Raw genomic sequence first — 18193 nt, forward strand, 5'->3', positions numbered from 1 at the left:
TCTCTTCCGTGGCTATTTAAAGGGCGACAGTAATCATATATTTTATTTGTAATGTACTTTCCGGTGAAAGGAAAATCTCTGAATACTCATAAAGTTTCTGCCAATTATCTGGGTGGCCTCTTAGCTCTGCATTATTCAGCAGTGGGGTCCTCACAGTCAGAGCGGCTCATTTTTCTCCAGGCGGATGGAGCCATGTTTTGCCATTAAGTAAAAAAAAAAATCCACTTCCAACGGGTTGAAAGTCATATAGTTACATAGTTACCATAAAGTCTAAATTTAGACCCGGTTTTATTATTATTTTTACTGTGATGAAGTGGAAAACATGGAAAAGATTGGCGTCACTGCACGGAAATAATACCACAGTAAATCCATTCTCAAACTTTATTGTAATACTCACATCTATTTATTTGGGGCGTTGAGACACTGCTAATTTCTTCTGTGACGCTGTACTTATGTGATTTAGCAATAGGAAAAAGCTAAACAGAAAGTGGGCACTTTAAAGTCAAAATGCACAGTGTTACAAGAGAAAACAGAACTACAGATAACTAGACATTTCAGAAGACCAGCCTGCCCTAATGAGGAGGTCTCGCGACTTACTAGCCCACATTAACTCTCTTTCTCCTTGCGACACTGTGTCCCATTCAGAGCCATGCAGGGGCAGCTGAATGGCCCGTTTATGAAAATGCCTCAGACTGTAATAAGTTCCAGAGCCTCCAGCAAAAAAAAAAAAAAAAAAAAGGCTAGCTTTAAGTAGCCCACTCCCTAAGAAACCTCTGAATTGGAGAGATGGAAAAGTCAGCACATAAACACACACTGAAATGGTAGCTGCGAAGGTACAAGCTCAGAGATGGCAAAACTGAGTAGGCACATGTTGTTCTTGGTTGATGCCACAGGAACAAATGAAAACATGACAGGCAAACCATGTCCTAGGGGCCTGGATGATGCGTCAGGCTGCCTTTGGTGTCTGCGCTTTCATAAAGAATGCTACACTTCTACGTGGGGTTTTAGAAGAGTCTTGTTAAAATATTTCTTTAGGATTGTATCATGCAGTATCTTCAGTACATCAGTGAGAGCAGAGCTTACAGGAGGACGAAATAAGAACAAAACATCTAGTATTAAAAATACACACTTAAGATGTAAGAACAGGAACAAAAGCAGTCACAAAGAGTTATATTAACAAAGTACAGAAGCAAAGAGGGAACAGGAAGACTGGAGGCGTAACAAATTAGGTGTTGAAAGGGCAGCAAAAATTGAAACACAGAGTAGGAGACTGAAAAAAAAGGAGAAAAGCAACTCTGGAAATTACTGATAATGAAAGAGGTACAAAAAGCCTCAAACGATTACGCAAGTCAGTCAATAAGAATGAATCGTGCAACAGAAGGCTGCAGGAATGAGGAGATTCTTCTGCATACAAGTAGTTAAAATGACTGGATGAATTTCAGGCATATCAAACATAAAAAGGGTTCCACCACTATAATAAATACACAGAGCCACGGTCATTTTTTTCTAAAATTATAGGTACCATTCTGAAGCGGCAAACCAGAAATACCCTGCAGGACAGAAACCTGAAGCTGCCAGGCCTCTGGCAGAAGTTGGTGAAAACACACCAACATACCACTCCAGGGCTGGACTGAAAAACTTGCCTAGTTGCCCTTAACCACCAGATAATAAAAACTTTCTCTGTCATTACCAACTTCTGCTGGGTTGGACGAGAGTGCTGATGTCACTGTCATTGGTTTTTGGGTCAACCAGCAAAACTTAAGAGTATGGAAAAAAATGTTAAAAAAAGATAATCACCCACAGGCGTCACAGAATAACTGCAACACAGCTCGAGGTGTGGTAGAGAGATAGTGAGACAGCGAGACAGCAGTCCTGTTACTGGAACGCTTGAAAGTGAAAGACGCCGGGCAATTAGTGGTGTGATATGCAGGTTTTTAAGGACGCTGTAATGTTTGTACTCAGATTACATGTTAAATTATTTTGTTTAAGGCAAAACACGATTACAGTATTACCTCCATCCTTTATTCTTGTGTTTGCCCACACAAAACTGAGTCTATATAGTAGCTAAATAACTACATCAACACACACACATCACATGTTCCAATCCGGTCCAATGCCTCCTCAGAGCTACCGTGAGAAAGAAGGGACAACAATTGTAAAGTGAAATCAAACAAGGCAGCTACTTTCAAAGTGGAAGGAAATGTGTACTTATCTGAGAAAGAGGAATTGGCAAAGCCACATTTGAAGTAATTACCACAAGGGCAAAGCTTACGACAAGACTCCACAGAACTGTACATTAACAGAGCAGCTAACTGACAACTACCCATCATACCTGATTTATGTAGTATGTAGTACAGGCTTAAGAGCCCCATGAATCCCCATTCAGTTTTTGCTTTGTTGCACCATGAGCAGAAAGGGCTGATAAATACCCACTTACACTAAGTTGACATCTTAACTCATGCTGGCAAGTTAAGAAGAATAGAGCACAGCTATCACATTACTTACATTTCCCTGTTTATTTTGCCAGTGACTGACTGGAAAGACTTACACTGAAAAGCTTACATTATATACTATAGCCAATGTATGGTTGGAACAACTCGTTGCACGGTTAGCGTGGATGTACGTAGGATGTAAAATGCATAGTACGGTTGTGCATTTATATTTGCAAATAAAACTTCCTGTGAAACATGTCTACATCAACAGTAATAGCACCATTCAACAGAAGCCCACAAAGACCTGTAAAGCAGACTTAATATCAAGGTACTGAGCCGATCATTTCCTTGGTAAGCATCTGATATATTCTGCTGCTTTTAGCTGTGGTTTAAGAAAACCGCACAGGGGGGTTTGGTCTAAATTCGAGACCGTTTTTTTCTCAGCTGAACGGCTGATGCTACGCAAACGTTAAGAACTCTAAACATGTTGCTGGAGATTAAAGGAGATTAATCATATATGCTTTACTTTTTATTATTTTATTTTCCTAAAAACAATTACATATATTAAAGGAACAGATAAAAACACCTGTTGCTTGACACTATCTCATTCATTTTTAACTAAAAGTCACACAAGGATAATAACCACAGCCAGCTTTCAAGTGTAACTCGAAGGTTACAGTTCAAAGTAAATAACTGGCATGGTCATGCGGGCAGCTTAATAGACTGCAGAGAGTACATTACCGTTGCTCGGGTAATAGCTGAGGCTTGTCTAAAGTCACCAGTCAGTGTAAACAGAAAATAATACTATATGAAGATGAACTGGGACAGGAAATAGCGCAGTCGTGCCTAAACCCATTCTGATAGGAGGTGTTTGCTGTGGTAGCTCTGTATCTTGATGTATACTGACTGCAGGGACTGCAAGGCTGACTGGACATATTAAAGGGTCCCAATTCAAGGGCAATGTTTCCACTGAAACATATCACTGACACACAGTCATAGCTCACGTGGCTTCACAGTCTGGGAAACTATCACAGTAGTGGTAGATTATTGTTCTATGCCCTAGTGATAGGTTAAATAATATGCCATGTACTCTGTTATTAGAGCCATATACCAATCACAACTGCAAAAAAGCTGCAACTAATTTGTTTTCTTATATTTAATGTTTTACACAATTAATTAGGAGAATCATTAACAGATTTTTTGAAAGTAATGCTATCAGAAGTGATAATACTGTGTAGTGGCTGTGTAAAGGAGTTATAAAAAATACTGTTACTATATTAAATGCCATCTACAGGCCTAAATAATAGTTTGAGTCCAGCTAGGTAAATACACTGATAGATTTGGGGCTATTCAATCTTTCTACTAGAGTAACTATGACTACAAATGTATTTCATGTGTGGGCTTTTATTTTAAAAAAAAGCAAACTACAGATGATATGTAGATCTAGGACAAACTCTAAAACCAACATGCTAAAATAAAACCTTTTTCTCTGAAAACCCACAGAGAACATTTAATAATCAGTTCCTCAGCTCATTCAATTCTTCAGACCTAGCCATAAAAGTCTGAGCTAGGACCTCTTCCTGGATGAGGCCATTAAATGTGCAGGAAGGGAGACAGGGAGAAAGAAGGCAGAGTCAGAACAGGGTGGGATGAGAGGGAGGGGCAGCGCTGGAGCGGGCCCGGGCTTGAATGCTCCATTGAGGTTTGGTGTTTTGATGGAAAACTGTGGCAAAGCTGGGCCAACTGCAGCAACAGTGGCAGCAAGAGACGCTGAGACCAGACCAGATCATGGAGAGAGAGAGAGAGAGAAAAGGAGGCAAAAGGAGGGAGGGACGAACAGCCCTGAGGGAGCAGGACTTTGACACACGGCCATTTCTGTAAAGGGGTCTTCCAAACTGAAGAGGAAGGAAAACAGTGTTTAAGGAACTACACCAACATGAGCAAAACTCAGAGGAAGCACTGAAGGGTACTCTCAGTTCTGTTTAGAATCATAACCCTGAGCAGATTTAGGCAAGTTATTAACACAATAGCAGGTAACTGATCAAGAGGTTAAGAGGTTGCGTGATGCATCTGACATACCCAAGTTAAGAATCACAGCAGGCTTAATGAGCCAGGTTTGACCCTGCCTTTTCGCTGTGATACAATGCAGCTGTTGTAACTTGTACTAAGGGAGGTTGAAGTAATACGGAGTCCCCTACCAGGAGAACAGCAATACAGCTCACAGCACAGGTGTTGCTGGGGCTGGGATGGGTGGGGCCCGCCTGAAACAACGAGACGATTGGAGGGTTTCGGGAGTTGCCCTCCAGGGCTGCAAAGATCAGACAGAGGCGTGTCCATTCCAGTAGATGAAATACAACATCACACTCTGCAACGCATCCTCAGATGTTAGATTATACTGGAAAACTTGGCAGAGCTCGAGGTTAAGTCTGTGGTGACGGCACAATGTCCTCAGCTGCATTTGGTCCCGCTGAGTCATCCCACTGGCCTGCCAAGTGTCTTATGGTGCTGGCAATGTCTGCTTTTTAACCAGCCAACCATTCATGCCACCTCTTTAAAAAAGGTCTGCGATTCTGTCTCAATGGTGTAATGATACAGCCCCTTGAAAAGTCTGATTCATGCCTGCAGCCAGCCAAAGGGAGAGAATACAAACACACGGCTTGTTATCTAATCTATATACCTGAGTCACACAATGTGGGCGCACACAAAAACACACCATGACGTCACTCCTTTCCACTCCCTGCCACCGAGAGAGAAGCCGTCTACACCCATGCAGTCCTTTTTTTAAAACAGCCCTACTGTTTGACACTCAAGCCCAATGTCAAACACAAGGATGTCCGTCTCAATATGAGACCTTAATAACGCAACCGTGTAGCACTATGTTCACTGAAATATGGATTTCAAAGAAGACAGGATTAAGTAAGAGTAGGAGACAGAGAGAGGGAGGGAGGGAGTTGTAGTGTGTGTGTGTGTTTGACAGACAAGACCAATAGCTTTGCAGCTCAAGCTACAGCCTCAGGGGGAAAACCGTGCCCTTTCTGCCCCAATAAACCTCATCAGGATTCCTGACATGAGGGCCGGGGGATAGACATTTCTTCACGCTATGCTGTCTGCTGTCCTCGAGCACTGGGAAAAGAAAAAAGAAGGTGGTGCTACACTGTCCACGTTGCTGCTAGTCATGAGCCCTTGCCACATAAACCTCAGAACTTTGTCTAATTAATGAGCAACGTCTTTGAACTGAGTATTTTGTTTAAGGTTGTTTTCTGAAAGAGTGTCTGATTTTACAGTATATCCTGACCTGAAATATTCACAAAGATGCATAAATAAGTTGGAGGAAGACCTACAGCATGACACTGCATGGATACTGATGAAACCTGTAGTAAAGCCACAAATCAACAACTATCGTCGTCAAATGTCTGACACGTAACTTTCTGCACCTACGTGCGCGGGAATAACCCTTTGTACCAGCAGGTGGCAATAGTCTGTAGTCGGCATTTGGAAGAACTACTTTTAGCTAGGAGGCTAGGAAGCTAGGAAGAGCTACAAACAGTCGTACAGAGCAGACATCTCCCGAATTGTGCTGATCAGTCAGTCTGCGCTTTAATTCTGCATGATCATATCTTTTTGAAAGTGTATTGTGTGTATTTGAATGTTCAGATGAGATGAAGATGAAAAAGGAAAAAGGAAAAAGAGCCGTCTGTGTGCCCTTGGAACTTGTCCGCTTAGTTTAGTATTGTCACATCTGCTTCTCTTCTTGTGCACTGGTTAGCCAAGACAGAGCTCTCTTACAGACTCAACATGCTGAATTGGCTGAAAGGTAAAAAAAAGTACTCGTGTCATTAGTGCCCTAAATCGCAACTAAAACTAGGGCCACAGACGCTCACAGGCACCAGCGAACAGTCAACCGTCGTCTTGGTTTGTTAAGGCCCTAAAATGTACCATCTATGGCTCTATCCACACTTTTTAGCCAGATGACAGTAAGAACTAATATTCCTAATATAATACGCCACCATGCTAAAGGACATTCATCGGCCTGAAAGATTAAACGCATATAAGATTCTTATGAAATGGGGGCGATAACTCTCTCTTCCTATCCTTCCAGTCATCCACTTAATATAAATGCAGGTAGGCGATAAAACCTGTGTTCTGACACCCGTTCTTATATAGACAGAGTTGGCGTGTGTTAGTGTGTCTGAATCAGCAGAAACAGACAGTGTAAATTTAATCACAGTGCAGCTGCAGCAGCAGCAGCAGCAGCAGCAGCAGCAGCAGGTCGCTGGTCTCTCTTCACAATACAGCTTCTCACAGAGGAGACAACATTCAGTTAAAGCGTCCCAGGGAATGGGATTCTCAACACGGCACACAGAAGTTGTATCCACTTGAGCAGAGATGCTGCTTTTTAATGTCAATCATCTATTTCCTGCTGTTTCAGACAACAACTGAGCAGCCGTGTACTTCCTACTACAAGAACATGTGTTCAAATGTCTACATCATCATCCTCCAAGCATAGCTCAGAGTCACCATACCATCACGCTTACTTCCCACTGAGGAGTAATGGTGTGATCAGAGAAATAATTTGTTCGTGTGGGCAAAACAAAACAAATATCACTGATATATTTACAGAATCAACACAGTAATAAAGTTAACAGCAATAAATTCAATCATCGTAATATCTACTGTGCCACTGTACAGTCGGCAGGATATTATTGCCTCTTAAGTGGCACACTTATCTCGAAGGCAGTAGCCTAGTTAAAAGCCATAAAAGCCGTACATGGACATGACACTTGGGCAAGACCGCTCTCTCCCCGTGTCCCCTTTTTCCTCTATTGTTGTGATCCTGTCTTTTGTGGAGTGAAAGTAATGTTTGGGCCCTGAAGCTCTTTTGGCTAGCAGGGGAAGACTGTAGAGGGTGTCCACAAGCATCAACATCACAGAGCTGGGCGAGAGACCCCAACTCCCCCAGCACTCAGAGCCCAAGCTAATGCCCAGACTCCACCCACCCTCCAACATCACTGTCCCTGGGGCATCGCCTCTTTCTTCCCTCTATGCCTTCTCCATTACTATTTCTATTCCTTTCTTTTTAGTCAAGGTTAATTTGATTAAGACAAGTCAAGAAGAAAATAGTTAAAAATCCAAAAATCATCTAGGACTCTAACAAAGTAAGCTATTGAGGATGGGAGAAAGGGGCTGACTGGCGCAAAGAACGGAATAAAAGATGCATGTGATTGAAAGTGCGTGAAAAGAGTGAAATGCGATCTGGCAAGAACGAGCAGAGTATGGTGGGAGTTGGTGTGTGCCTGCCAAAGTGACATCCAGGTGCGAGCAATCTTCCAAAGGTCCTCATTTACATTCTATAAATAAACAAAACTAAGAATCGAGCCGGTCATGTGGTGTAGAATTTTGGTAGTTAATATCTTTGAATAGAAAACTAAATAAACCAGAAGCCCAACTTTCCCCTAACCTTAAGAAAACCTCAACGCCACAACAAGTTTAAGGAACAGAGAACGTGAAGTCGACAAAATCTATCTCCTCTTAAATGCATTGCTGTCAACTTTAGCTGCAACCGCAGAATAACTCCAGTGTGACATAAAGTGAAAACAGCACGGATTCATTAGCCAGGGCCATTAAAACACAGATCTCACATAAGACAAGATACAGGACAGCTGTTGCAGTAGTGATTATGGAAAAGCCGTCAGAGTACCAGTGTTACAGATCAGTTTGACTTCCCAGCATGCGTCTGTGGGTGGTCGTAGTGAAAGCAGATGATACGTTCTTTAAATAAATAAATATATACTAATCTTGCACAATGCTACCAACAACAAACACCTTTATTTATTTATTTATTTTTATTATTGTTGTAATTCAGTTACTCCGTGATGGGTATGCAAGTTAAGCAGACACTCGTGTTGAGTAAATACCAAAACATGGTTAAAACCACTCAGGATTTCTGGTATTTCTAAAATTGTACGCATTTAGGCCAAAATTACGATGTAGGACATTTGTGTTTCCTGCTGATTTGCAATTTTCAGACCACGCTATCGCTACATGGCATAATACGGTAAAAAATGATTTGCTCTGGGGCACATTTGTTTTCAGACACGTTGCCTTCTGAATGTGACAGTTAAGTAACCTGTTTGATTAGCCTGTGACTTATGTTTGTAATTTATCTTCAGCTATTACATAATTACATCATCATAATGACAGTACCATGGAGTAATCGCTTGCTCACCAACGGTTTTTGCTTCCTTAAAGGGACATAAAACTGTGAAGCAGTCTTTAAACTGCCCCCCCCTGGATATAACAGGTTATCTTTTTATCCTGCAGGCTGAAATATTTGTTGCTCAATTACCTTTAAAAGTTTTGACTCGACCTTGAGGTGTTTTTCTCCCTGACAGGGTACAATCTCATCTCTTCACTTGCAATAAACATGTTCCTGTGTAAACACTGCTATTCTCCATTGCGTGCCGAGTAGGGGCCTTTGCATTTCTGATCAGAGCTTTAAACGACTTCTGGATGTTCGTTTTACTGCACAGTGCAGAGCAGCTGACACAGCTTCCTCGGTATCAGCGTCGACTAGATGGAGCAGAAGCATGCTGCATTATCAGGGAGGGATGCCAGATACAAGAGACGCATACGAGCAAGACCAAGCTGTCAGGATCACTCATGAAAACGTTTATCATGAGGAAACAAACTTCCCTGCAGAGGGGCAAATATCAACTCCGGTGCCATGTTACCAGCCAATGCCAAACATTTACTAGTCACAGAATCTCACATCTGTTTTCTATGTCTCATTTTATTGTGAACTGAATGTGTTTTTTAACTGATGGTCAGACAAAATAAACAACCGGAAGACATCACCATTTGCTTTGTCATTGTAACTGACAGAATAATGACAAAATGAAGAAGTGCCAAACAAGAAGAAATGAAGAACTGCGTTTATATTAGAATAAATTATAGGTAATCAATTAACGACAAACTTGTTAAGCGCAACACTATTGCTGACTCAGTTTAAAGCTTTTTTTTTCCACAATCATGAAGACATAGTCCATTCAGCCTCCCTGAACGTACCTGACCCACACTGACAGACATGGGGAGGAATATACAGCGGACGGCCAGTTTGCTCCCACTGAAGGCTATTGTTTACTATTAGTGATGTCACCAGCACCACTTCCCGGGAGGGCCTCAGAGGGGGGGTGGGAAAAAAAACGTGGAGATCAGCAGAACTCTATGACAAAGAGCTAACAGCACACTAAACTGACCCACCGGCTGGCGGCCCAACCCCAATGGATGCTGAATGCACACTTAACACCAAAGTCAACTGAGTGAAAAACAAAAATGCACAACACCTCGCACGGAGGGAGAGAAATCCATATCGGGGGAAATACAGACGGACTTAAGGAGAGAGTGGGAAGCACATGCCGCTATTAATCGATAGAGTCATTAACATGAACTATTGCAGAGCACATCCTCAAAAAGCTGCTGCATCCTGAACAATAATCCTGACTCTAGGCCAACTCCAATGTTTGTGCAACAGAGATAGAGCGTGATGCATGCAAGGATGTTACACAGTTTGCTTTTTTCCTTGTTTAGCCTGCATCTTGATGTACTGGTAGAGTAACAATCATGACTAGGATACCAAATTTGAGAAACCAAAATAAAAGATGGCTATCCACATTTTCAGATTAAAGGAAATATGAGTACCCAGGAAATCTGTATAGCACTGTCTTAAGCCTTCATGCTGGAGCAAATCTCACCAAATGGCCACATATATAGTGTGATATTCTAAAACAAACTACAACATCTGAAAACCAACAACAACAACAACAATCTAAGATTAAAGGCTGCATGGCATCGGGAATGCATGCATGTTATTTGCTTATCAACTGCAGCTTCAATTTTCTTATAGTTTTGCTAAACCAGGCAACCAGAACTATCTGAATATCTACACCAGTTTGGTCACTAGTGCCATGCACTCTGTCATGGTAATACTATGTGGGGGAGAAAAAAAACACTCACACACACACACACACAATAAAAAGCACCACAATAACAGTTGGTGCCAGCCACTGTTGCCATCATTTGAGTGGGGGAGGGGGGTCATATAAAATGGGGTTGGGCTTTAGCCTCCAGCTGTAGCCATGAGGATATTTCATATCCCAACCTGTGCAATAAGCTCCCCTCTATTCTGAGTCTACCGACCACATTCCAGTGTATTGGCCTGCTCTCTTTGCAGGTATGTGGGACTCGGGTGGGAAGGCTTGATGCAACGCAAAAACTTCTTCTTGTTTTACAGCCAGAGCACATCAGATTGAGAATAGAAACCTCTTTATTCTCCAGGTAGAAAGCCACAGAGGAATTAATTCCTGGGCCGATGCAAGCCAATGATTACTGATGTACTGTGTACCCTCAATCAATCTGGAAATCTGGATCCCCTTTTAATATTCAGTGTATTCACATTATTTAGCATCTGGTTGAACCACTGAGTTGACAGCTGCCTTATATAAGGTGCTTACCTCACGGAGCTAAGCTTTTGTCTAAATCCAGAGATTGTTTTAATAGGTGTAGGAGAAGGTTAGCTTTAAAGGCTTATGGGTAATAGTGATGTTGAAAGGTGTACAGGGATCACAGATGACTGTTCCCTGGCACACAAACAGTGGCAAGCCTTCTCAGTCCTTGGACGACTAAGTAGTACTTTATGGTCCGCAGAGAACTCCATTACCCATGCTGAGATCAGCAGAGTTTCCATCAAGATCTGTCCTTCCTTAGTAATTGTATAACACTGTTATTACCCAGCACATCAAGACAAAGCTGTGTTTTACTTGAGCCGTGTAAGATATGTTGTCATTTCTGTATTTTCAGATCAGTGAACATCAACAAATCAAAATGTCCCTTCTGAATACTTTGAGGGAACAATGTGTGCATGAGATGTGCAAATAACAAGAATATGGAGGTGGCTGCATACTGTACCTGTCAGTGAAGCTGGACTGTGTGTCACTCATTGGGCTTCCGGTTCTAGATTTGCAGCAAATTATATCCTATTAACATTTTCCAGAGTGTGGTGAGGCGATTTCCTGGAGCGTCCTTCTCTGGCATTCGTCCGAAGTAGGAGAGGATTTTGGAGAACGGTGCAGAGAATCAATTAACTGTAGGGATACTGATGTCCTGCTGCAAGGCACGTCCAAAACACTAAACGAAAAAAAAAACACTACAAACCCCCCCACTTAAAAATGAAACAGCAGCGAGGAATCTACAGTGCAGACCTTAAAAATGAATCGGGGCCTCGGTCGTAGTCGCTGTACAGTCAGATGATATCCTCACCCGGCAATAAACAATATTTTGGTAACAAGAATAAATACTCTTCTCCGTGTGGCACAAGTTGTCGTGCATGTACGAACTCCTCCGATGACTCCTTTTTGCAATCACATCCCAGTTTTCCGTCGATATGAAATGTGTAAACAATCCGTGCTCCAATGTAACAGACACCCCTTGGCCCTGCGATGTAGTCCGTCTGCCACCACCCCTTGCTCGGCCTCGGTGCCTAAATGATCTTTGAAGATGCTGGAAATTCCTGCAGTCCCATCTGGTATTCCCTGCTCCCAGAAATGCCTGTCTGTGGCTGTGGCTGTGGGGAAGACTCTCCCGTGACCATGAGAATCGCTCGATGGCGAGTTTAAACGAGCCGTGTGTACGAATTTAGCAAATTTAAGCTAACCAGTGATAAGATTCAAAAACAAAAACAAACAAAAAAATGGTTGAAATAACAGTTTAAAATAAAAGCATTTTCTTAGGAAATGCTTTTCTCGCGACTAACTGGCAGCCGTTGAATCTCGCCAGCTACTAGCTAACAAAACAGATGAGCTCTTTCAGCAAAAAACTTTGCTTCGTGTGCTCTTGTTTCGAGTGCAAACTAAGCAAACTCCCGTTCGCAACAATGAGCCGGCCCTCGACCCAAATATATATATATACAACACCTCATGTATGTTGACTGGGGTAGCGATATGCCTCCGTGTTACGTCCTTCAAAAAAAAAAGTCTCCTTGAAGGGAAGAAAAATCCAGCGGAGTCGGTTAGCACGGCGCTACGCTCCTTGACTCCATGTTTCCAGAATTCAGTCGTTTCTCAGCAGAATTCCCGTGGATGGAAAGCAGGCTAGCTATGTGGCCAGCTAACGGGACAGAAAGTAACAAGCCCTCCCTCTGTAAACAGCGACCAAAAATAACCGTCGAGGGTCGTAAAACTTTTGCCGAACATCAAACGCAGTTTTTTTCCCCCCGACGCACGGCGTTGTTTTTACAAGAATATAACTTGTGTAGAGGTACCAAAAAAAATCCCACTTTCTGCCGCTAGCAACGCCCTAGCCAGCTAGCTGTTGGAGACCAATAGCGCTCCCACTAACCACTTCCGCCGGGAGATGGGAAAATTTAGTTTTCAGCATAATGTCAGAGACCGCTGCTGTAAAACGACACCAAAATAATAACAACAAAGCCACTACTGTTTCTTCTGCAGCCAGGGATAGTAGTGTAGTATTCACGTTAGCATTTTATAATTTATTTAGCGTTAAGTGTTAGGATGAATGAAAAGAACAATACTTAAAATGTTATTATGCACATTTGACCTGGAGATAAGTCGATAAATCGTTTACTTGATCAACCAAAAAACTTCAATAGTTCTTTAAGTTTTTGTTGTTTGTTTTGTTTTTAATGAGGGAAACGTCGAAAGTCACTGGTTAAAGTTACCCTAATATAAAGATTTACATATTTTTAGTCTTCATTAACTGAATAATTTTAAAATATTTCAAGATATCATTGTGGACCTATGTGATGGACACAGTTTGTTTACTTTTTATAGACTATATAATTAAACAAGAAAGTACCTGGCACAATAAAGCTTATTTAAAAAGTCCTCGTGTATACTTGTATATTAGACTATTAGACACTGATCTGTCTTAGAGTAAAATATTTTATATCTAGAAGTTGATTGATTAGTTGATTGACAGAAAAATTATAAGTACCAGTTTAGATAAATCAGTTACTTGTTTAAGACAGTTGACAAGCATTAAAAGGACAAGCATTATTTCATACTAGTTGCAAACAAGGAATTGTTTCATTAACTTGGTGATTGTGTTTTGCTATGGCTCTCTGCCTGTACATGTTTGGTCTGTGACAAAACAGTGATTGTGTTCATTACTTACAGTCCAGTCCTTAATGCACACCCTGAATATCATGAACCCTTCTTAACTCACTCATACAGAAAAACTGGGGGGGGGGGGGAAGCCAAGTAGCCTATTGAAAAAATAAATAAATAAATAAAAAACAACACTCCTGCCACTTCCTGTGCATGTGTGAAACACAATATGCAAAGATATACAAGTCTATCCTACGGCTTTCATCCATGCTTTTGAGTGTATTCTGCTGGAAAATCATCTGCAAACTGCAGAGTCACCATATGCAAGCTTTAAAAAACAAGCTTCATACTGAGTCGAGCTTATTCAATCAATATTCATTGACTGCATTAGTAATCCTTTGAGTATGTTTTAGCCACTGCATGGATAGTGTTTTTTTACTAGTACTACTCTGCATATAATTAGCTTTACTGTGCTGTGACTTGCAGTAGTATTTAATTATTTGTGTTCAAAAGAAGACAAATGCATGCAAAAGTATCATGCACCATATTAAACTTATAAAATGACTCTAACATTACAAAAACTGTTGAATTCAGGCTTAAAATATAAAAAAAACAATCAATATATCAAAGCAACCAACTTAATGTTTCTGTCACTATTTGACAGTGGTGCTTTTCTTTTCTTTTCATGTCTTCATTTGAGAATTACCAGAGGACCTTACCCATGTCTCCTCAATGAACATTTATATACAATTGATATAACACCATCGTGTGGTCAACTTGGGTAACTTCAGCCTACAACTAATCTTTTAGTTGTTTTTTTTGTTGTTGTTGTTGATGGACAAAACAAACTAACAACATATCACATTTTTATTTCACTTTAGACTGGGATTACAAAGGTGAATCATGAGACCCCCAAACTGAAATTGTTTTTTCAGTACGCTTTATAGTACTGCACAAGAGGAAAAACCAAACAGGAACCTGGGAAGTACATTCAGACAACTAAGGCACACACCAGTTAATGTTGTACTTTCTTGGATATAATGGTAATGCAAACAGAGACTCTTGACAGTGGCAGCCAGGTAAACAGAGTCCATGAGAGCAACACATCACATACATGTGAACTAAAACATTAAACAAGAAAAGCTCGTACTAATTAAGAACATAAAAAGCTGGTAGCTTGGTAACTCATTATGTTCCTCACAGTAGCATATGTTTGCCTCAAAGAGTGTAGAGCATCTCAAAAACACAAATGGAGGAAGAACTCAAGACAATTGATTGGCACAATGTATAATAGCTCACTACAAATGTAACTGCCTGACAAATCTCTGTGAGACTAAAACATTCACCAAACACTCTATTAAATTCAATTAATTTGGAGCTATCTGTACAAAGGACAAACTTTTGTCGAGAACATTAATCTCGTGGAGTCATGTTCAAACATTCGGTGAAATCAGACACTTCAAATAACATAAAAAGTAAAAATTCATCACCACAGTCGAACCATGTAATTGACTAGTTCCTTTTCATGAATCCTTCTACATAAAGGAAACAAAATAAATTAAGTGTATTGTGGGACTCTAATTGGATTTCTGACAAAAGGAAAAAAATCTTAGAAGAATTACGATGAACTTGATTAAACAAAGAAATGAAACGCGTCACACGCGCTTCTCTGAAATTCACTCTAGCCTTCTGATATTTTCTAATTTCCCTGAGTAGGCCATTAAAATCTGGTCACATACAACAACAGAAAAGGATTACAAGGAAACCAATACTAGCTTTCTGACATGAATAAAAATGTTTCACAGGGAGCAAAGGCAGTCCGTGTAAACTGTTTCTTTCCTAACCTCCCTTTGGAGCAACACCACCACATATGACTAGGCCACAGTTCACTGCAACTGAAAGCAACATCTGTTCATGTGTTTATAGAAAGTGCTTTGGTTTTTGGTGACAAACTACATCTGTGTTGTTTGTTAACTGCACCTTTTACGTAAAAATGCGATAAAAAAAATGAATTTCTTTAAAATGAACACGTATTGGACCTTACAAACAGGTATTTATTTTAAAAATCCCTCTTTAATCTTGGGTTAAGAAAAAAAAGAGAACGTTGTTTTCTTCTGTACTTTTAATAGTGCGTCCAAAGTAAACAGATTTCTTTTAGAGACATACAGTCCAATCATTCCTTCTTCCCTTCATGGCCATTAACTGCTACAATCTCTTGGTGGGCTCTCTGCTGTTTGTGCCAGCTTTTACTCTTCCGTATGGTAAACCGAACAATGTCCACCATGAAGACCCAGGATAGAGCGTACATGGCCACTCCTCCACACTTGATGAAGAATCTGGGTCTCGGAGAGATCAGCTCACAGTACAGCATTGTGCCTCCCACGAAGACACGCATCACCACGAACAGCAGCACAAACAGGACGTCCACAACGTCCCCCAGCACGGTACCGTAGCGCCCCGTCTGTTTGAGGAACCAGCGTGCCTGCAGGAGGGGGTTGGTGATTTCGCTGCCAAAGAGCACTGCGCACGACTCGATGCCAGACTCCCCCAACCACAGGGTCAGCAGGATTCCCAGGATGCTCATGGTGTGGTGGGCTAGCATAACGGGTCCCTCTGTGCGAAAATACACACACCAGGCCATATCGAAAATGAAGTAGCCCAGGCTCACCAACATGGCACTTATCTGCAGAGGGGTGTTCTTGGTACCTGGCATCCACAAAACAGAAACTTTAATTAACGTTGCTTTTTAACATAAGCGATAACAATCATGCTGTGATGAAATACTTTCAAACTGTCAAATTAGCATATGATGGTAAATAATCTGACTACAGACACTGTGCAATGCAGAATAAAGAAAGCAAAGGTAAAATTATTTGCTCACAGCTGAAAGCTTTTTTTTCCACACTTAGTTCCAGTTGGTAGTTGGAGGCAAACAGTCGATTCAAGTGACAGCATTACATTTTTAACATGATGCTAAACAATCTACAGATGAAAATGACTGTTCAATCAAGAAACAATAGATTAGTCATTTTTTAAAACATCACCTTGTTCCAACTTCTGGGCAGCAATTTTTTTTGCCTTTTTAAGTAAATCAAACATCCAAGTTTTTTAGTTATTGTTGAAAATATTAGTTAACTGCAGTCTTAAAGTAATACTTAATTGACAACAACATATGTATGAGATGTAACGGTTGTAGATTAGCGTCCACTTTGCATGTGTGCATTCTCGTGACAGCTCCATCATTATTTTTATGAGGGTAGGTGTCCTACCTGGATAAGTGAAGGGCCAGGGTCCATCCACATAGCCTATGTATCCCGTGATGCACACTGCCAGGATGCCATGTACCAGAGTGACAAGGCGGCAGTTCCATTCGTAGCTCCTTGACCCGTTAACATTGCACAAGATAAAGTAGAACGACACCCAGCAGGAGAGGCACAGGAGCGCACAGGCCACAAGTACAACCATCTTCCCTTCTGAAGAAAACAAAACAAACCCAAAAATAAAATAAAACTAAAACAGCCAGTCCAACTCGTTGATACTCATTCAAGCCGACTTCAAATCACATTACACGGCAGGAGAAAAATGCAAGGAGGGACATGTTGCTCTGTAATATCGCTTACAGTAGAAAGAGACAGAATTACCATCCAGGGACTGTGCACCCTTTGTAAGTGACCAACAATTAGCCTTTGCTTGAACTATAATAGCACTATAGTTGGCCAGCTGAGGGTCTGGTGGGGTGAGGGGGACGTCTCTTCTTCTGCTGTGACGTTTGTACAAGGAGGTGAGACCATGCAAACGGACGGGCCCAACCTCAAGGGACTAGGACGAGATGATTCTCAGAGACTTCAAGCTTGTTTCAAAACTGGACGAGAGGTTAGTGGGTGCCGGGTTTCAGACTATTCCCGTGAAGGGGAAAGGCTCTTTCAGCGGTCATTAAATGGCATGTGCCCTTTGAAAACATAAATTCGTGAATCAGTCCAAAATCAACTGTTGTCTTGGTATCTCTGCAGAGAAACTCACTTGCCAGTTTATTAGGTACAGAGATGTATTCTAATAAAACAGTCCTGCACTGAATATTAGCTTCATGAAAGTTATGCTATTGAGCAATTGTTTAAATAGCTGAAAGAGCTGTTTATTCAACTGTGTTTGGATGCTACGGCTTGTAGTATTATTGAATTTCTACAAATGATATCCTCCAAAATGAGCACCTTTCTTACACTGTTTCAACATGAACTGAAGGTTTAGTGCAGTGCTATTATAATATAAGGCTACTCAATGTTTTGGCAAGTGAGTGCGTAATGATATAAATGAAAAGGGTTAGGTTAAAAAAAAAAAAGTTATGCCTGCAGTTCATTTGCTGAGACTGTATTTACTTTTTAAACGATGATAGCTACAGCAGAGTTTTGAGACGAACGTTACTAGCACAACGATTACGTTCCCATGGAAACCCAGAAAAGAAAACGGCAGCTAGCTGTTTTAACTGTACTGTTTTTATTCCCCTTGCTTTTATTCCCCTTGCTAAAACATATAATATATACTGTAACCCCAGAAGCAGCAGATGATGCTGGTGGTAAACTCAAAGGGCAGCAGCTTGTCTCTTGGTTAAGAGGATGCTGTCACAACAGGCTAACTGCCCAGTTA

The 18193-nt window shown here is 41.1% G+C and overlaps 2 protein-coding genes across 4 annotated transcripts in view; both read right to left on the minus strand.

Annotated features, from left to right (window-relative positions):
- arhgef12a (Rho guanine nucleotide exchange factor (GEF) 12a) overlaps positions 1-12951 on the minus strand; it is a 34111-nt gene extending 21160 nt beyond the window's left edge. For all 3 annotated transcript variants that reach the window (XM_084558792.1, XM_084558791.1, XM_084558790.1), the window contains exon 1: positions 11397-12951. In XM_084558792.1, the coding sequence (XP_084414918.1) occupies positions 11397-11428 (32 nt within the window). In that variant the 5' untranslated portion in view covers positions 11429-12951. The remainder of the gene's footprint in view (positions 1-11396) is intronic.
- Positions 12952-14985: 2034 nt separating this feature from the next.
- tlcd5a (TLC domain containing 5a) lies at positions 14986-17886 on the minus strand. The gene is made up of 2 exons (XM_084558430.1): positions 16822-17886; positions 14986-16258 (listed from the first exon to the last, which is right to left on the minus strand). Exons 1-2 carry the CDS (start codon positions 17015-17017, stop codon positions 15726-15728), a joined length of 729 nt encoding a protein of 242 aa, XP_084414556.1. The 5' UTR covers positions 17018-17886; the 3' UTR covers positions 14986-15725.
- Positions 17887-18193: the final 307 nt, after the last annotated feature.

The sequence above is a fragment of the Chelon labrosus genome (genome assembly GCF_963514085.1).
Source record: "Chelon labrosus genome assembly, chromosome: 13".
NCBI lineage: Eukaryota > Metazoa > Chordata > Actinopteri > Mugiliformes > Mugilidae > Chelon > Chelon labrosus.

Excerpts from the sequence above, each read along its gene's own strand:
- tlcd5a (XM_084558430.1), bottom strand. The coding sequence starts at position 17,017 with ATGGTTGTACTTGTGGCCTGTGCGCTCCTGTGCCTCTCCTGCTGGGTG. Across the intron at positions 16,259-16,821 it reads CTGGCCCTTCACTTATCCAG|GTACCAAGAACACCCCTCTG; the intron begins GTAGGACACCTA and ends TGTGGATGCCAG.